The sequence below is a fragment of the Danio aesculapii genome, chromosome 14 (genome assembly GCF_903798145.1).
Source record: "Danio aesculapii chromosome 14, fDanAes4.1, whole genome shotgun sequence".
Lineage (NCBI taxonomy): Eukaryota > Metazoa > Chordata > Actinopteri > Cypriniformes > Danionidae > Danio > Danio aesculapii.
Window position 1 is genome coordinate 13831256 of NC_079448.1, and position 22159 is coordinate 13853414.

Genomic DNA, 22159 nt, shown 5'->3' on the forward strand with positions numbered 1-22159 from the left:
GATCAAAATAAATTACAGCATGTATTTGCAATATGTATTTATAGTACACATTTCTTTACTTTCTTTACAACAACAACATTTAAAAATTTAAAACATAAAAAATATAATCCGTATGCCAGGTGGTCCAGGTGGGATATGTTCTTTATTGTCTTTTCGCTATGAAATGTTTAGTAATTAAATATTTTAATATTGGAAAACTTCAAATTCTTACAATGAAAACCATTTTGATTTTGATATAGTTTTGACTGTGTTACCATTTAAAGTGATCACGAAAAGCCCTAGTGGTTGGTGTGAAGTTTCATATTTGAAAATCAACTGTCTATGTTAGAATAAAATCTTTTACAAATGATTGACCAAACTGGAAGAGTCTCACAGCCAATTTTCCATATTTGGTGACTGTTTTGTTATGGCAGAAATTGACTGATTTGTGATGGTTTATGCTATTTCTAAATAAAATCTCATATAGGAAACTTAGGTTTTGTTATATCAACTTAAAATTTTAAATATAACTTGGTTGGACATGGATTTGATTTTATCACTTTTATTTTGTAAAGAAAAAAAACTTTTTAAGATACAATATGAATGTTGTTGTAAAATTAAGTACAGTAATTTATAAATTTTTGGGTGTAATCTGGTACATAGCATTGAAGAATTGCAAACATTCAGTTCAGACGGAGATGCAGATTCATGTCTAAGTTCACAAAGGAGCTGACAGGTGAAGGTAATGATAAATGTGGAAAGTTTTAGTGCTATGCTGCTGGGCAGCTTTGGGCAGTGATACCATCAATGGTAAATTATGTGAGACAAGGGCAACTAATGAGCACCCAGATCCAAATACAAGCAAGTAGCAAGCAACATTGCTCAAAAGGAAAGTGTACCATGACCTTAAAGGGATAGTTTAACCAAAACAGAAATGTCATTTACACATCATTCATTCATTTTCCTTCAGCTAAATCCCTTTATTCATCAGGGGTCGCCACAGTGGAATGAACCACCAACTTATCCATCATATCTTTTACACAGCGGATGCCCTTCCAGCTGCAACCCAGTTCTGTGAAACATCCATACACACTCATTCACAGACATACAATATGGCCGTATTTGTTTATTTAATTCACCCATACCCCTACAGTGGGGGAAACCGGAGCCCCAGGAGGAAACACACACGAACACGGGGAGAACATGCAAACTCTAAAAAAAATACTCAATTAGAGACTTGATTTATTTTATAAAATAATATTAAATTTAAATCCCTTTATTTTGTATTCTATAGTCTTTGGTCGAACACGAAATTTGTTTTAAAAAATGCCGGAAAATGTGAAACTGACTCATAGACTATGGGTTTTCAAACTCATATGAAAACTGACTTCCATAATAGCCTACTGTAAAACAAAATCCTGGTTGCCTTAAATTTTTAAGCTGAATCAAATAACCTTAAGAGTCCATTAAACTTATATTATGTTAAACTGACTTAGCTTGCGTACTTAAGAACATGAATAACTTAGTGTAATAAGTTACAATGACCTAAAAACATATGCTGTTAGGACTAATTGTTCATACAATTTTTTACAATGTTTTTCCTACAGGTTTATAACATTTTTCAAAATAACTTATTTTTATTAAGGTAAAAAAAAAGAAAGAAACTCATTTGGTTTAAAACCACTTGAGGGTAAGTATTGAATACGCTAAATGTTTAATTTTAGTTATCTCGTTACAGTTTGGCTGTTTTGAGTCTTAACACCAATCCATCCTTTAGTCAATAAAATTGTGCAATTTTTACACCACCCCCATAGCACCCATGAACTTATGATAACATTTTCTTTTAAGCTTATCAGTATGAACAAATAAACATAATTTTTGAAAGATTGATATACCGTCCAGTGTTTTCAGTACTTTCTGTTTATTCCTGCATTTCTATTCCATCAGTTGTTTAAGGAACACATTGTGCCGAATCAGTCATAATGAATGTTAAACCATAAACCGAAAGCAAGGCAGATGACTTGACACAGACGGAGCCTCTCTAGGATTTCGCAGCACCAGACCAAACCAAAGAAAAAGCAGGGAGTGTGAGTAATATCACGTATTTACATTTCGTTTATTGTTTTAGTCAGTAACCGTTTAATCTGTGTATTTCCCTGTAATCGGCGTTGTTGTTTTTAGCTATGTAGCTAACTCTCAGCAGGCTAATGTTTACAATCTACATCCGTGATGTTTTCATAGAGAGTTACCATAACTTCGGCTTGGTTTGATAAAATAGATTGTGATGATATATAATTAAAACGTTTACGTGTAAACTTTATAGCTGTTATGAAATGTGGCTTATGTTGATGAATCGTCGAAAAATGTATAGTTTTGTAAGCAAATATACTGGTAAGTAACAGAATACATAAATCCAGTAGAGTAAATGTGTAATACTATTTTAGTGTATTGATACCGTTTTACACGTTTAAACTGTATAAAAACTACACATTTTCACAAAATATTTGGAATCTGAATACAATCTCCATAGAAATTGATGAGTTTTATGTACTAAAATGTAATAAGACAAACAACAGTATATTTCCAGTGGGTTTTCCCGACATGCTTGTCGGTTTCTCTTTAGGGACACTTAAACCTTAAATGGATAGTTCACCCAAAAATTAACATTTACTCGACTGATCCTCATTTAATATGACCCTTTATGGGTTTCTTTCTTTTGTTAGAAGAAGCAAAAAGAAGATATTTTGTAGAAAGCTCCCTGCTGGGAAAAAACAGCTTAAAACAGCCTGGTTTTAGAGGGTTTTTGGCCATTTCCAGGCAGGTCTTAGCTGGTCAGGCTGGAAAATGACCAGCTAAAACCACAGGTTGACCAGCCTGGTTTAAGCTGGATATAGCTGGTTTTGGCTGGGCTCCCAGTCTGGCTAGGCTGGTCAAGCTGGTTTTAGCTGGTCATCTCCCATCCTGATCAGCTAAGACCAGGCTGGAAATGGCTGGAAACCAGCCTAGAAATGGCCAAAACCCCCTCTAAAACCAGGCTGGTTGACCAGCTAAAACCAGCCAACCAGCCTAGGCTGGTTTAAGCAGTTTTTTTTAATAGGGAGCTGGAAACCTGTAACCATTGACTTACATAAATGTTTTCCCTGTAGAAGTCAATGTTTTCAGCTTTTCCTCAACAGAAGAAAGGAGCACAGGTTTGAAACAAGTAAAGGAAAAGTAGTGATGGTCAAGATTTTATTTAGGGAGAACTGACTCTTTAAAAACGAGGACAGGGGATGACTTTTTGTTTCATTATACTAGGAGTTTAAGTGGAAGTGAAACTAACAGCAAGAGATCTGCTCCATATGGCGACCAACAAGAGCAAGACAAGTCTCCGAGAAGATCTGACATGTGCCATCTGCTTTGAGCTTTTCAAGGACCCAGTAATGCTGGGCTGCATGCATCACTTCTGCAGGAGATGCATTGTGTCCTACTGGAAGAGTGTCAGGAGTCCTGTGACCTGCCCTCAGTGCAGACAAGAGTTTCCAAACAAATGCTGCTTTCAGACCAACTATTTAGTAGCCAATCTGGTGGAGAAAGTCAGGGCCAGCTCCTCGCCTGCATCGGTTAAGTATCTGGAGGTGGGTTGTCTTTCCATTAGCCTCTTTCATTCAATAAGAACAGTAAATATCTGTAAATTTACTTTACCCATAAATTCAACTATTGTCATGAATGTTGTAATAGTATCTCATGACCTGCATGATAAGCACTCTTTCAGTATTAACTTTTCATTATGCCGCCTTTGAGAAATATCGAACATTTCAGCAGTGTCAACATAAATGACAAGTACTGTTTTTTTATTAAACATTCCTTGATTCACTTCCACATTTGTTCATATATAAAGGTCTGAACAGTCACATGCTTGTTTCAAAAATTCTAAAATATGGTTTTGTCATGTGACTTGTGGATTTCAGCACACACAAATGAACTTTGTATTTGATTTTGGTCTTTGTTTTATTGGCAAGTATTGTGTTTATTTTACTGCCGTTCGTGATAAAGCATTTGAGATATCTTCAACTTTGTTTTTTATACGATAAGGTTTAACTGTGTTTGGTGGTTGGACATTAGGCTTTACAACGCAGTCAGTCATGAGACTGGAGACATTCTGTTAGCATTCTTATGGCCACCTTTGCAAGTTATTCTGTAGAAGAACTGCTGCCTAGGCGTGGTCACATTAGCAAACTCTCTCAGGCGAAAGACCCATTGTGTTTTGTCATTGGTTTATTGATGTGAAATAAGCACAGCTCACTTGGAAGTCACTTTCACACCAAGCAGCTTTTTGTTAAATAGTGCAGAAAAATCCCTTGACCAACTTGAGCATAAGACAAGGCACGTTTATTTATATAGCACATTTCATACACAATGGTATGGTGGCCGGGAGAGCTTAACATGCTGCAATTTATGAATTTACAAAATTACAAATTGGAACTACAAAAAAGGCCAGTAAATAAAAAAAATATCTGTTTGACAGCATATCCTCACAATGCAAACACATTTTATAAGAGCCCCTAATATGGAGCCTCTTCCATGCAGTGTGTAACAAAGCACTAAATGAAATATCCATCTAAGGCTTAAATCTGAAAGTGCACCGTGCTGAAAACTATTAATTATATTTTTACTATTAAACTATTAATAAAACTCTTTTATAAGTCGACTCAGAGTGGTTCAAATGAATCGTCGGGATAACGAATCTTTAGCTGTGACGTCGATACGGAACTCAAGCCGCGCCCATTTCTTGAGCTCACAGACCCGGGAAAATTGAAACCACCGGCCCTGCCCACAAACACTGTAGAATGAACCTTTTATACAGTATTCACATAATGTGTCTAAAACCACGTTAAAAACGCGATGCGTGCCTTTTTTTTTTTTTTACGGATTTAAATGCGTTTGTGAGCTCGCAATCCTCTGCCGTTTGTCATTGCTATGGCCACCATCAACTGTTCCTACACACGTGTGGCAGTAAAGTTTCAAAATAGTTCAGCTTTTACCTCTCTGTGGATTAATATTGAATTTGTGTCATGGTTAAAAATAGAGCAATATGCTGTTGTTAAACTGCTTTGCTTTAATTCACTCCTGCACTCTGACTACTTCAAAATTGTTGATAAGCCGTGGTGGGCATTTCTCTCTGTCTAGCGCTGACTGCAGTCGACCAATCGCAATAGACAACAAATGAGTCGCTGAATAAATCATATGGTAGTCTTGGGATAATTAGGTAAAAGTAAATGCCTATTATAAGACGATAAAAGTGTTTTTTGACCTTGAATATATATCAGCCTGTGGTTGGAGACCCCCAAAACCAAAATATGATCCATTGTGTTCCGTTCTTTTTAAAAGTGTTGTGAGCAAATGCAGCATGTTTGTAAATTGTGAGAAAATGCACTGCATTTTATTAATTTGTTTGCATTGTGAGAAAATTCAGCCAGGATTTGCAGCATGTGTGCTGTCAAACAGATGAAGATCTTTTCTTAATTTGCTGGTGTTTTTTGGAATTGCATGTGTTTTCTTAAATTGAAGCACATTAAGCTCTCTCGGCCACTGTACAATAAACCCTTTTCACATTTTCGGGTTTCTAAGCAGAAGCCATCATAGTTGAGTTAAACTTGAGTGCAAATGTATCACAAATGTTTTTTTTTTTTTTTGCTTTCCAATTTGCTCAAAATAACTAAAGAAAAACTCCATGATGGTGTTCTCACGACTTTCACAAATTGGAAAAAATATTGTGAGAATAATAACGACAGTCAGAAAAGAGAACAATATCAAATTTACTGTCCAGCCCACAGATGTTGCATTAGAAACACTTTGCATAAGAATTAACGTTTTTGTGTTTTGATTAAAAGATGATGTAATACAAAAGTATAGGTTATAAATGTACATACAGTTAAAAAAAAGAACGTTAAAAGTGTCATCACAATTTTGAAATGGGTTTATAGTAATACAAATTGCTTTACATAAACAAGAACATTAAAGAAATCATAAGAAATAAGAAACAGTGAATAATTAAAATGATTAAAAACAGATAAACATTGTGTTAAAACAGGTTTAATAGGAATAATAAAAGAAAGAAACACACTAATAGTGTGATCTGTTAGACATAGCACAGTGCTATAGACACAGCTAAACAGGTGTTTTAAGTCTTGTGAAATCTAACATTGATAAGTGAAATCTGTATTGAGAAATATTTCACCTCCTACATGAAACATCCATTAATCCTCAAAATAGCCTTGGCCTATACACATTAATGCACGTTTTATAATAACGTGGCCTAATTATGTGTTTAAAATTGATATTAACTATAATATAAAGCTGAAATCAGTACATCTGTGAAAATACACACATACTCAACATTTTAGCATTTATTCTTTGGAAAAAATCTTGAAAAATATTAAGTAAAATATTATATGCTGTTATCATGGTAAAGATAAAAGAAATCAGTTATTAGAAATTAGCTATTAAAACTGTTTAGAAATAGGTTTTCCCATAAATTTGGGAAAAAAATATACAGGGGGCTAATAATTCAGGAGGACCAATAATTCTGACTTCAACTGTACATGACACATGTGACAAATAGTACAGTCTGCTGGTTTCTAACATCCAAAGTATGTACAGTCAATACATCCTTTTCACTACCTGACCCAAATTACCCTACATTGGAAAAAATATAGGGTGTTTCAAAAAGAATACAAGAAATTTGAAAATTGAGAACCCTGCAAAGAAGAAAAGGAGAGCTAAGCTCTTTCTGTTATCGATTTAAGGAAGCTCTGAAGTTTCACACTGAGGAACTAAAAGTAGGAATAACTTCAGCTATATAAACTGTTACGCCCGAGATGCTACAAAGATTGTGGAACGAGTTCGAGTATCGAGTTGATGTCACTCAAGTGTCTGGAGGGGGTCATATTGACCCCCTTATTTTCTACTGAAAAAAAACTTGAAGTACTCTTTACATTGATTAATTACCCAAGGTTTCATCATGTTTCTTTGATTAAATACAGATTTTCAAAGTTGTAGTAGTTTTTTACAGGATTATTTTTGAATCACCCTGTAAATCTAAAAAAAAAGGTAAGGTCTCAACAAAGGAAATCATAGGATTCCACATTTTATAAAATAAATAAACAAAGATTTCCAATTTAGCAATATTTCCCTTTTGACTTTGAGGAGAAAGCAAAAATATTTGCTCCCAAACAACTTTGTGCACCAAAACAATGTTTTCCACGTCAAATTAGGGTGTGCATTTACTATGGACAATACAAGGCTTGCTTGTCATGCCACTGACTAATTGAAATATGTTGGATTGGACATAGTAAACTAGCTCACTGTCTTGGGAAGACATTGGTGGACAGGGTCAGAAAGCTGTCCAATTTTCTTTTTTTTATCTAAAATATCTTAATTTGTATTCCGAAGACTAAGGTCTCTGAGAATTTAAACAACATGAAGGGAAGAAATTAATAACATAATTAAAATTTTTGGGTGAACTAACCTTTTAATAATGAGTGTGAACACTAAGTGAATAGGCAAACTAACCAAGAAAACTGAACTAACTACCAAGTATAAACACTAGTGGTATAACGGATCACAAATCTCACGGTTCGGATGACACTATGGTTTTTGAGTCACAGATCGGACCATTTTTTGAATCAGCAAAAAAGAGAGGAGACGATGTCATTTGCTTTCCATTCATACAAAGTATTACAGCAAAAACCACTGGTATAACAAAAATAATTAAAATAAAAAAATAATAAAAATCAAAAAAAGAACCAGCTAAAAAAAAAGGAAAATATTCAGTACAAAAAAAATCTTCGCTTCAGTTGCTGTTAAATATAGAAATATAGAAATCTAACATTACAACAGATCATATTTATTTTCAATTAATGATTCAACAATTCCCACACAAAACTTCACGTTTCATTATAGGTGGATAATTTTTGAAAACCTGTTCAGTTTAATTTTGATGATTGTTTGTCGCTACCTATTGGTTAAACAATATAATTGCTACATTGACCAGTGTCAAGTTCCATTAAACAATGATTTTAATCTTTACCATAAACATCAGGGTTTATATCTGAACTATAAACTGATATCCCAGTACTTCTGTGTGATTTAATTGTTGGTAACTAACTGAAAAAGTGTAAAAACTGAATCTCTCTCGATGAATAACAGATTTGAATGCAGCGCTTCAAAGGATTAATAAACATATGCAAATCATTATCTTTTATCATTAATGTTGCGCAGGTTTCATTTGAGATCATGATTTTTTAATGTTTAATTCTGCAGCTTTACTAATGCATTAATTCTAATGCATTAATGCAGGCTAAACAAACAGTGAAAATACATTTTTAATAACCAAAGAAAGCATTAATTAATAATTAATTACCTAAGAAATAATAATTAATAACCTAAGAAAGCATTTGGGTACCACCACAGCTTTTTCCGTCTTTATTATATTTTACAGGAAAGTCAAAATGCTTTCATACACGTGATTTAAATGATGCAGGAGGTGATATCTCTGCAATTGTTATAAATGTTGGATTAACCAGTTCAAAAAAGTTATTAATCCGCAGATCACGTGCGTTTCGAACCGTTACACCCCAATAAAAACACCAGTGGACGATCATAAAACTGCTGCTTTGATTTACTGTAAAACGATGTCTGTGTATACCAATTTCTCTTTTCCAGAAGCAATTAAACGACTGTCTGGAATCACAGTGCTCTATGAAAGATGCCTACATCAGTATGATCCGCAAAGACAAAGACAAGATGGAGAAAATAAAAGTGGGTCTTTGTTTATCCAGAAAGATCACAATGTGACACTTCCTGCGAACTGAGATTATTCAACTCTCTCCCTTTCCTCCCTTCAGAAAACATCAGCAGAGCTGCAGGGCCGAGTGCACAACGACTTCCAGGCTCTGCATCACTTCCTGCGGGTGGAGGAGGAAGCCATGATGGAGGAGCTGAAGAGGGAGCAGGAGGAAATGCTGCAGGGTCTGGAGCGACATCTGGAGGCCCTACAGGTGGCCATCAGAGACGTGGAGAAGAACATCAACATACTACGACAGACCGCCAGCAGCACAGACCAATCTGTACTTGTAGAGGTGATTATAGCGACTCTTTTTCATTTGTAATGCTGCTGGAGCGTATTCGTTTGTCATAGAACTAATATTTGGAATATTAATGTCTTATTTACACAAGAAACCAGAGTGCTGGTTGTCAGAGTGAGTTATTAGTGAGGTGTTGCTGCAGCCAGACTCTCATATATATTTCACACTACAGCAGAACTGTAGAAAAATCAATTCTACAGTGATTTGAGCATGTGCTGTTAATTATCAGACAGATGGTTTGCAGTTTTTTCATGGCTTCTGTAGTTAAGTCAGCAAAATAACACGTCTTCTTCTATTTCCTCCTTGTACAGCTTCCAAAGTTAAATTCCAGGTAAGTAGCAATTAAAAACATTTATTTATTTATTTATTTATTTTAAACCATTATGTTTGCATGTTTAGGCAGAATTCGCTTAAAAAATGAAAATTTACTCACTACACTCCCTGACAAAAGTCTTGTCGTCGATCCCAGTTGTAAGAGCAACAAATAATAACTTGACTTCTAGTTGATCATTTGGAAAGATGGAAAAAGATAGATTTTTCTGATCAGTCATCTGTTGTACTGCATCCCAATCATCACAAACACTGCAGAAAACCTATTGAAACCCACATGGACCCAAGATTCTAACAGATATCAGTCAAGTTTGGTGAAGGAAAAATCATGGTTTGGGGTTATATTCAGTATGGGAGCGTGTGAGAGATTTGCAGAGTGGATGGCAACATCAACAGCCTGAGGTATCAAGACATTTGTGCTGCCCATTACATTATAAACCACAGGAGATGGCAAATTCTTCAGCAGGATAGCGCTCCTTCTCTTACTTCAGCCTCCACATCAAAATTCTTGAAAGCAAATAAGGTGAAGGTGCTCCAGGATTGGCCAGCCCAGTCACTAGTCATGAACATTATTGAACACGTCTGGGCTAAGATGGAGGAGGCATTGAAGATGAATCCAAAGAATCTTGATGAACTCTGGGAGTCCTGCAAGAATGCTTACTTTGCCATTCTAGATGACTTCATTAATAAGTTATTTGAGTCATTGCAGAGATGTATGGATGCAGTCCTTCAAGTTCATGGAAGTCATTCACAATATTAATTATTTTTCCACTGCACCGTGAATTTATTTTCTATGCTGTACATTATTTTTGTTAAGTGACAAGAATTTTGTTTAAGCAAAGTCAGACCTTACTGTCCTAATTAAATAATTTAAAATCAAGGCTGATCATACTTTATTTTGGTAAACGGCCTTTGCCTTTCATATAAGCCACTTCTGATACCAAAGGATCAACTAGAAGTCAAGTAATTATTTGTTGATCCTAAAACTTGGATAGATGAAAAGACTTTTGTCAGGTAGTGTATTTACACACCCTCAAGTGGTTCTATATCTTTATGAGTTCACTATTTATGTTGAATACAAAAGAAGATACTTTGAAAAATGAACCGGTAGCCATTGACTTCCATGGTAGGAATAGCATACACTTTGGAACTCAGTAGTTAAATTTTTTCAGAATTTTTCAAAATAAACTCATTAGTGTTCATCGAACAACAAAATTTCAAACGGGTTTGTGACAAGTGAAGGTTGGGTAAACGATGACATAATTTTCAATTTTGGGTGAACTATCCCTTCAAACTAGCTATATCGTAAATCATATTTCTCTTTTCTCCAGAAGTACTTGTAAAATTTCATGATACCAGCAAAACTGTTTGAACTATTTAACCCTTTCACGCATGAGTTTCTGCATTCTAAAGTAGCCGATGCAATATACTTTTGGCCACATGTAGATGTTTTGGCGCTGTTTCGTCATTTCCGTGGCGGGTATTTTAAAAAGCCCAGTGTTGACGATAGGAAATTTTATTGAAATTGAAATACATATTGATTTATTTTATTTATTAAATAATTATTTATTTTTATTAATTTATTTATAAAATTTTGATAAATGTATTTATTGATATAATAAAAAATAATAATTACATTATTTCAGATAAACCAGTTTCATTAATTGTTTTATTAAAAAAATAAAATCATTTGAATCTCAATACACATGTATTTTTTTAATAATGAAACACGTCATTAAAAATAATTGCTTTTTGTGTATAGCAAAGCAAGATAAAAGGGAAAGTGTTCTTCCCAGGCAAGATTAAGGTGTGCTTCAAACCACCAACTAGATATCTCAGACAAGATTTACTTGCATTATTTTATTTTGATTTGTAAAAATAATAAAATATAATATAAAATATATAACATAAAATATATGTAAAATATAATAAGTATATAATTACATAATTATTTAATTTTAAATTTCATTTTGTATATTTACTTTTATTATTAATATTTCTGTACTGTAACAATTACGTTTTACAGTATTATATTATAGTATTATATTATAGTATTATATAGCAGTGTTTCCCAACCCTGTTCCTGAAGGCACACCAACAGTACACATTTTCAAGCTCTCCCTAATCCAACACACCTGAATCAACTCACCAGAACATTAGAAGAGACTCCAAAACCTGAAGTGAATGGGTGAGATAAAGGAGACATCCAAAATATGTTCTGTTTGTGTGCCTCCAGGAACAGGGTTGGGAAACACTGTATATAGTAATATATATAGTATTATATTTCAGTATTATATAATATGTTATTGTGCTATATATAATGAGATTATTTTTGGTATCTACTGGTTGACTTTTATATGCATTGTTTTTTTTATTTCTGGGATGTCTGTACATAGTTATACAAATATAAGTCTTAAAATCTCTTAAAAGATAAAGGGATAAAATATGATCAGAATGTTGCTTTCAGTTTTTCACATTCACATTTTCTATATTAAAGATCAATCAAGTAATCACTTTTTTATTTATATAGTGCTTTTAACAGCATATTGTCAAAGCAATAAACAGTATCAAACAGAATTAAAAATACCCTATATGTTATATTCCAAATACATATTTAGATCACATTTCGTAAATCCTACACAGTAAATGAATGAACAAATAATTTCTTGTTATCATGCATTCATTTATATGAATAAATAATAACACAAGCACAATTGTTGTAAGATTTATTGTATCTTTATGCAAAATGATCATTTATTTTATGTTAATTGTACTTAAAGTGTGTCTAGATGAAAAGCAAATACAAATTAGTTTTATATTATTTGTGGCCGAGACAGGATTCGAACCCATAATTTTGTGTATTTTACTTGTCCCGGCTACCTTCGTTCCTATTAGCTAGACAGCGCTCTACACCTACATGCGACTGGCCCGTGCTAACCATTAGGCTATTGCGCCGACATGTATTTTGCCTTTTAAATAGTTTAATAATGAGCGTATTATTTGTTATATGACGGGTAATGGGCACCGCTGTTGTTGATAGAAGGGATACAGCTGGGACTAATGTTAACAAGAAGTATTTATATTATTTATTAAATTACGCATAATTGCATTTTATTAGCTAGATGGGATACAGCTGAGGATACGCACGTCAGTATAGCATAATATTTGTGACACTGTACAACAAATAATATTTTTACATTATCGTGAGGGTTGGGTTTAGGGTTGAGGTAGGGGTAGACGCTAATAAAATACAATTAATAAAATTAATTGAATCAATTATTAATAATTCTTGTTAACTTCCGATCGTAGTTGTATCCCTTCTAGCAACAACCACAGGAGAGATCCGAGCTTCTGGATTTGCGTCATGTTTATTCACAATTTTTTGCCGAAATACATGAAGGTAAGCAACTGTTTATCTGGGAGAGGAATAGAGAAAATATTCTTGTTACATAAATGGTGTGTATCTTACGTGAACAAAGCACATTTTCCCGTGCATTGAAAAATAATTATTATTGCCGTCTCCATAGACTTCTGCGTGTATTTTACAAACCGTTAATGGTAAGTTTTGCTTGTAGTTATGTGTATTTGAGTGTCTGAAACCTAAAATATATATATTTTTAGTTTGAAAGTACAGATAAATTGTGATTTATGACAAGTGCTGCGCAACTATTTCTGTGCCTCAACAAGCGCCATGCGATTTGAATTTTAGCAGTTGATGGCATGCGCTCTGAGTGTTTAAATCACACCGGTGTGATCAGCCTTGGCTGGTCCCTGAAGCTTACGATCACACCGGTGTAATAAAACACTCAGAGAGCCCGCCATCAACTGCAATCATACGCATGAAAGGGTTAATTATTTTAAAATGTGAAAAAAAACTAAACTAAATGGATGATATTAAAGTGAATGATATGCAAATTAAATTAAATGTAAATGCTACATTTAAAACAGCGGAGGCCTTTAAATAATAACTTAAGAATTTGAGGTAACACATCTTTACAAATGTATAGAACAAGTAGAAGTAGGTAAACCAAATATAGGTTGACACAAGATTATTTTGATCACAGTTGTCACAAAATAAACTTTTATCTTCACAATAAATTATACAATAATTGAAAAATACACATACCTCATGCAGAAATCTTTGTGATTGGCTACAATATTCAACACATACAAAAACACATTGTTAATAAAAACAGGGCATCAAATTGGTATAAGAACATATGACTTGTGTGCACTCAAATTACTTTTGCCACATGCTTATTCAAACCATCATTTATTTAAAATGAGTTAAAACAACACAATTCTTAAGTTTTGTCTTTCAGACTACTTAATTGTTTTATGTTCATTCCACTTAAATTTGTAAAAATGATAGTTGGCTTAATTTGTGTTGGGGCAACATGAAGGAATTGTGTGGAACCTAGCATGTTTTTACAATGTACTTATTTCTCCATAACTCTTAATTGTCTTCAAATCCATGTTGTCTCCATGACTCCAGATCACCTCTGCAAGAGCTGAATATCAACCTGAATTCCTTCCGAAGCAAAAGCATTGCTCCTCTTCAGTACATTGTGTGGCGAAAAATGTTTCAACATTTGAATCCAGGTAGTGAATACATTCTACTTTGCCGCTTTATCGACTAATCACCATATATTTAATTAGCAGTAACCGCATGGTGCTTGAAATGCTTGTTATTTAAAAAAACTTAGTCAGTATTGAGAGAATTGAATTGGAAAACTATCTGATAGTTATTTTCCGCTGTAACAGATGGTGTTATTGCCATAGTGACATTACACTGAATCACCCCCCTTGGAGAAGTGAAAGATTCAGTGATTTATTGAAGGGCACAGTGTGCTCCTGTTAGGCGATGATTAGGATGACAGTTTAAGCAGCGTTAACAGCGTTTTTGTTTCTAGAAAAAATTATTGCTACACCCTTTTCAGGAAATGAAAAAAACTGGAGTTGTTTGACTGTTTTCTTCACTTAAGTGTAACATCCATCGTTAGACTTTTCAAGCATGTACATCAATATAAAAACTTTATTTTAATGTGGTTTTTGTTAATAGTCAACACACATTTACATAGCGCATATCTATATATGAGTTGCTCTTAAAGGGATAACCAAAAATGTCTTTCTCTATTTACTCTCCCTCAAGTGGTCTAAAGCTTTATGAGTGTTGTGTTAAACACTAAACAAGATATTTTGAAGAATGATTGATTTCCTATGTAGGAAAAATAACTACTATTGAAGTAAATGGTTACAGGTTTCCAGCATTTTTCAAAATATCTTCTTTAGTGTTCAACAGAAGAAAGTCAAACAGGTTTGAAACAAGTAAAGGGTGACTAAATTATAAAAATTTGCAGTTTTGGGTGAACTATCCCTTTAATAATTCGGGTTTATTTAAAAGGGCACCTATGATGAAAGTCATCTTTTGTAAGCTGTTTGGACAGAATTGTGTGAAGGTATAACGGTTTTCCCCACCCACCGAATTGATTGACGCATATAAACATATCAACAAGACGTCCACAAAGCAACTGGGAGTAAAAGATCTGTTCAGCTCTGTGTGATTGTCTTTACCGTGATCGTCTTTACCATCTTTACTTTATCACCACTGCCGGATTGTGGACCTTAAATCAGGTTAATTTTGTACATTAACTTAACAGATATCCTTACAGTAGTGGATATTAACATGTATTCTGTCACATTTGCCATGCAAAAACAGTGCAAAGTTAAACATGTGCACTGGGTGTGTGTGTGCGCATGAACTTTGTAATGATATTGTGCGTGACTCATCGTTGCAGAAAGGCTTGAATTTGCTCCACAACAAATACATCAAATAATCATTGGTAAAGTTCTTACTGTAGTATTTCTCACAAATGTTACGTGAGATCTGCTTCCTTCATGTCTGTCACTGTGCTGTTTATCTGACACTGGAGATTGAGGCATACTCTGACAGGCACGTGGGAATGGTGGGCGGGGAGAACTAGCATTAAAGACACAGGCCACAAAAGCAGCTACATTGTGTTCAGAGCAGAAAATTCCAATAATCATATTGTAAATAATCTGATGGGTGTTTTGAGCTGAAACTTTACAGACACGTTCTGGAGACACAAATGACTTATTTGAAATCTTGAAAAAGGGGTAAAATAGGTCCCCTTTAATTAAATACTAGTTAGAATTCTTTTTTTTTAAATAAATATTTGTTAAATTTCAGGACAATTATAGGCTAATGTACTCTAATTGCTGTATAAATCTTTGACTTGTAATAGTAAGTGGCAAATCATGGTTTTAAAAATTATTGCTTTAGGTACAACCACTTTGATGTGACTCAAGCATCAAATTATTCCTTATATAAAACACTTGGAGTTAATCAAGTGGGGACATGATGAAAATAATGTTTAATGACTTGCTGTTCAGTGAATAATAGAATAATCAAGCCAATTTAATGAGTGAGTGGTTAGACTGATTAGGTTTCAGTCTGATTTGTGAGTCTTTTTCACCAATTTATATATATAAAAACAGCAGGCTTCTAACATTGTTTCTGGTAAGAAAGATTCCAATTCCAGTTATAAAATGTTGGTCTGTTCACATTAGCACTGTGCAAGACATGACAAAAGCAATCAAAAATCAGCCAATGAAAATATAGAGTGTACACTCTCAGAAATAAAGGTACAAGAGCTGTCACTGGGGTGGTACCTTTGTAAAAGCTACAGATTTGTACCTAAAAGCAGGTCGCACACCACGGCGCGCACATGACAGTTAAAAGTATCGCACACCAGACACGCACATTCGCATGCTTTTTTTAAACGGAACTATTCAGGTGGCGCTCTGTGGCGCGGCAGAAAAATTAACAGTGTCCTGAGTCGTGGCTGGGTGCAGCGGACAGCCGCCGACTTGCGGCGCCAGTGTGTGTACCCTGATAGAAACCTATGTTTAGAATTCTGAAATGTGTGGTGCTACGTGGCACTTCTGGTGTGCGACCTGCTAAAGGGTACCTATTAATACCTCACAGGTACTTATTATTACATAGAAAGTACAAAAGTGTACCTCTTAAAATGTTTAGGTACAAATATAAGCTTTTGAGGTTCCAATATGAACCCTTTAAATAGATGTGTATCTTTTAAAAAAGGTACCACCCCAGTGACAGCTCTTGTACCTTTATTTCCGAGAGTGTATGTGCTCTCAGAAAACATATTTGGCATCTAAAATCATTTACAAAAATCAAACCTGAAGCAGCATCAATTTTCAAAAATTTTATTTACACAAATTGTTACACAAATCGTTTAATGAGGCAGTTCTGAGCATTTACAGACCGACTTTTGTGAAGATGTTTTAAGAGCATGCTAAGTTGAAATAATGTGGTTTAAATGCATAATCAAATTAATATTTACATACATAAAAACACATATAAATATAATATCAAACAAATTTGACAAAATACATGCTTTGACAGAATACATGTTTTTGTTCACATATTCTTATTTAGATCTGGGATAAATAACATTTTTTCTTCTTCTGTGGCTATTCGTGAAAATTAAAATCATATTCAAACATTTATTATTTAAAAAAACAACAACAAACAAACAAGAATCTGATGCTCTCAGGTTGTACATATGGTCTTTTTCTGATATTTCCATCAAAAGGTGTGTAAATATGCATTCAGTATGCATTTTAAATAGTACCAGTTAAAAGTATGAATGGGAAATGCTAAATTACAGAGAGCAGCAGGCAGCTTCCATTTATGCTCTGATAGCCAATATATTATGCAGAACAATGTGCCTTTAAATCAAGACAGATAAGTGAACATTATTATTTTAAATTTTTTTTTTTTCTTAAACTAAACTTAAGACTTTAAATCCAGTCTGGCTAGGGTGCTTCATTGCGTCGTGCAATGTTTAGAAATAAGGTGAGTGGGTAGACAGTTTTTTTGTGTGTTTGCTTGACCATGTGAGCATGAAAACTATCTGATATGTATTTCCTCTGGAAATGGTCAAAAGTAGACAAGCTCAAAACGTTACAGACATTGTTTATACTCGTATTTCATCCACTTGAGATCGAATTGACAACGCATTTGATACCTAACCAGCAGTTGGGAGTGTTTAGGACAAAAACCTCTGATTAACATGTAAATGGGACTTTATATCCTGGTTAGTACACAGCAAAGGGAGTCATTTGCTCACAATTGTTTTGCTTTGTTGCGTTTAATCAACCAAAAAAAAAGGTAAGATGAGCTCACTGTTGGCTGAAACATCTTACTGTATACTCGCATGAGCAGAAGAATGCAGCCAATCAAGAACTATTAACAAATCTGAATGTCATGAAAATCCCTTCAAATGATTCCAGCACCTAAAAAAAGAAGATTTCCAGCCATAAATGTTTTGTAATCAGTGCCGTTTATAATAACATAACATGCCTTGTATTCCCAGGCCCGTCTCCATTGATATTTGATGAGGACACAGCTCATCCCAGCCTACAGCTTTCCAGGAACAAAACCCAAGTGATTGAGAGCAACCAAATGACTAGTTACCTGTGCGATACAAAACGCTTCCTCCAATGCGTCAACATTCTTGCAACAGAGGGCTTCCAGTCAGGCAGTAATTACTGGGAGGTGGATGTTAGTAACAATCCTAAATGGGACCTGGGTGTCGCTCTGGAATCTGTGAATCGTCAGGTCAGAGTCAAACTGTGTCCTGATAACGGCTACTGGACCCTTCGGCTGCGTGACGCCAACAAGTACTCGGCTGGCACTCAGCCCTGGACGCCGCTGACCGTGATGACCTCACCTCGCAGGATTGGCATTTTCCTGGATTGCGAGGAAAGTAAAGTGTCCTTTTATAATGCAGATACCATGACACTGCTGTATTCTTTCTCCAGTGGGCCGAGAGGAAAAGTCTTCCCTTTTTTCAGCACATGCGTCAGTGAACACGGCCAAAAAGCCCAAGCCATCCGCATCCTCCACTTCCCTTTTGAGTGACAATCTGACAAGTAAAAAGCCATCTCTCTCTCTCTCTCTCTCTCTCTCTCTCTCTCTCTCTCTCTCTCTCTCTCTCTCTCTCTCTCTCTCTCTTTCTTTTTCTCTCCCTCTATATATATATATATATATATATATATATATATATATATATATCCAGCTATGATGACCAGTGGTTTTTCACTGTATTATGTTTATCATCATTCCTAATTTATTTTTTTGCCTGATGTAGATTAATAACGGTAGTATCAGTGCCACATTAGCTTTAGTTTTATTTTTTACTGTCCTCCAGGAATTTTTTGATGCTGAAATGTTGATTTCGATACGGCTGGAAGGGCAGGTAATTGGCGGTTCATTCCACTGTGGCATTCCACAGGAACTAAAGTGCAGGGGCGGATTTAACCAATAAGTGAGGTAAGCGGCCGCTTAGGGCTCCAGGAAATGTAGGGGCCACCAATAAATATCGAGAAGTATATACCTATAAACCAGGGGTCTCAAATAAAAATTGACGGGGAGCCATATTAGTGACTGAAAATTCATAGGAGGGCCGCTTTAACATTCAAGCACAAGCACTCAGACATTCCTCCCCAGAGTATATGCAGTCAAAGTTCCTTCATTTTGTTTTTATTGTACATTTAGAAGGGGTAGTTTAAATTGCTATGAAAAAACTACAATTTAATAATAGGCATAATAATTATAGTATTTATATAAATAATTTTATATTTTTTAAATATTTCTCAAATGATGTTTAACAGAGCAAGGGAATTTTCACAGTATGTCTGATAATATTTTTTGTTCTGAAGAAAGTCTTATTTGATTTATTTCGGCTGGAATAAAAGCAGTTTTGAATTTTTAAAAACCATTTTAAGGTCAATATTATCCTTAAAGCTATTTTTATAGTCTAGAGAACAAACCATCATTATACAATAACTTGCCTAATTACCGCAACCTGCCTAGTTAACCTAATTAACCTAGTTAAGCCTTTTAAATGTCACTTCAAGTAAAATATTATTTACTGTCATCATGGCAAAGATAAAAATTTTTTTTTATTAGAAATGAGTTATTAAAACTATGTTTAGAAATGTGTTGAGAAAAATCTTCTCTGTTAAACAGAAATGGGGGGGGGGGGGGGGGGTGAAATAAACGGGGCTAACAATTCAGGGTGTTTAATAATTCTGATTGCAACTGTATATACGTGCTGAGAGAAACTGAAAGTAACCCGAACATATACAGTTGAAGTCAGAATTATTAACCCCCCTGTTTATTTTTTTCTCCAATTTCTGTTTAAAGGAGAGAAAGAGTTTTTTTCAACACATTTCTAAACATAATCGTTTCAATAACTCATTTCTAATAACTGATTTATTTTATCTTTGCTATGATGACAGTGAATAATATTTGACTAGATATTTTTCAATACACTTCTATACAGCTTAAAGTGACATTTAAAGGCTTAACTAGGTTAATTAGGTTAACTAGGCAGGATAGGGTAATTAGGCAAGTTATTGTAAATTGATGCTTTGTTCTGTGTAGACTATTGAAAAAATATATAGCTTAAAGGGGCTAATAATTTTGTACTTAAAATGGTTTTTTAAAAATTAAAAACTGCTTTTATTCCAGCCGAAATAAAACAAATAAGACTTTCTCCAGAAGAAAAAATATTATCAGACATACTGTGAAAATTTCCTTGCCCTGTTAAAAATCATTTGGGAAATACTTTAAAAAGAAAAAAAATCAAAGGGGGGCTAATAATTCTGACTTTAACTGTAGTGCAGTACTTTAAATGTTAAATGTTTGGGGGGTCAAAACCACAAGTGGATGTATGCAACTGCACAACGATGATAGTGATTCCAAAATATGTTTTGGGAGGCTGAATCTTGTTATATTTTTGATGTCAGTTGCAGGCTGGAGGGAGGAGAAGGGGTGGCCGCAAATGGACTGTGGGCCGGCAGTTTGAGACCCCTGCTATAAATTATATATAAGATCGTTTTCTATCAGTAATGTTGTATAATAATAGTATTCTAAAATAAAATCATGTAGCAGTCCTGAAGTCAAATTTATTAAAAAATATATATATTATTTTAGTTGTAAATTCACTTTAAGAAAACAAATTATGTAAAATGTAGAGATTGCATTAACATAAAACATAGAAAAGAAGATTGAGTGATATAAAAAAACTGCAAAAAAAAAAAAAGAATCATTAAATAAAAGCAGAAAGGGTGCATTTTAGGACTTGGGCCCCATGACTGGAGTTGCTTAGCTATTGCTAAATCCGCCCCTGCTAAGTTGAAGGATAGTGAATGAATTAGAACTGCATGTTAAATTACATATGAAATCTATTCTGTATGGTGAAAATTATCCCAGATATTTATCCAATTCTTTAAAAAAAGCAACATTCTATGACATGCAAATTGCAGATTATTCTTTTCATCATTATTGTCTTATAGATACGTGTGGAAAGTAATTATAGATATTACATGGAAGCTAATTAAAAATGCTGTTCTTTCCAGTGAGTTGTGCAATCATTTCCCCTTTCATCATAGAAAAAAACTGAGCATGCCTCTCATTCCCGCTTCATCAGTAGTCAATGTTCGCTTTCTCTTTGGTCGATAAATGCGAGCGTGCATTTCTTCATTCTGTCCATCATTGTGTCAAGGCTAAGTGACGGCAGGAAGAGGGTTTAGTTTTGATTTATGTCCAGCTCTTCCTTCCTCTAGAATGGACAAAAACAAGCGCTCCATTTTACAGGCACAGTAACCTTGAAAGTTTCCTTTTATGATAAACGCATATCATTTGCACACCATATACAGTACAATCCATGTATCTGCCAGCAGTATCTTATTAATTCTGCAGATAAACAAATGCTGTTAGTTTATGACCTGTAGTGGGGGGAGAGCACCTGGGGTGGCATCCCGGATGCAGAAAACAGCTAGGATGGGGCTGCTATTATCTGTCGGAGCAGGCAAGTGCATCAACATCCTCTTTCCTCCTGCCTCCTGCAAGGGGTCACGCAAACAGAATAAGAGTCCGGCTGCCCTCAAACTACATTATTGTCACCTTGGGATTAGGGTTTGGGGGTGTTTTGGTTGTTAGAAGTAAGAGTCAGTGCTCAGCCCTCCTCCACAGGGTCAGGTTGCCTTTAAACTCACTGATTTAAACAGCCTATTAACATTCCAAACCTGTGACTGTGTCCAGTGTGTTTCACACAAGACTGAAACGGCAAATCCTTTATTTCTGCAGTTGAACATGTTTTGCTGATGTTTTCTGAAAGTGTCTTGAGTGTAGGATAAAGATATGAGTCAATTCTTTTCAACTGGGGTAATTGCTGTGGGATTGGATCAAAGGAGCACTCCACTTTTTTGACAATAGGCTTATTTTATAACTTTCCTAGAGTTAAACTGTTGAGTTTTACCATTATTGAATCCATTCAGCCACCCTCCGGGTCTGAAAAAAGAACATTTAGTTTAGCTTAGCATAAATCATTGAATTGGATTTGACCATTAGAGTCTCTCTTAAAAATGACCAAAGAGTTTTGAAAAATTTCCTTTTAGTTACATCATATATACACTGAAAAAAAAATTCAAGCAGTATTTCCAATACATCCAATTAAAAATGCATCTTTCGTTTCAGTTTAATATTATTTGTTTTATTTTTCAAGTAATTTAAGCTCAAAACATAGTTAAATATAAATGTTCTTGATTAAGAGCTCAACTAAGAAATATTTGTTTTGACCAATGTAAAATGTTAAGGTTACTCA

At 34.5% G+C, this 22159-nt stretch overlaps 1 protein-coding gene across 1 annotated transcript; it reads left to right on the plus strand.

Annotated features, from left to right (window-relative positions):
- Positions 1–1918: 1918 nt before the first annotated feature.
- Positions 1919–18482, plus strand: trim105 (tripartite motif containing 105). The gene is made up of 7 exons (XM_056472156.1): positions 1919–2066; positions 3277–3596; positions 8686–8781; positions 8868–9101; positions 9419–9438; positions 13933–14039; positions 17861–18482. The coding sequence occupies exons 2-7, from the start codon at positions 3321–3323 to the stop codon at positions 18406–18408; spliced, it is 1281 nt and encodes a 426-aa protein (XP_056328131.1). The 5' UTR covers positions 1919–2066; positions 3277–3320; the 3' UTR covers positions 18409–18482.
- Positions 18483–22159: the final 3677 nt, after the last annotated feature.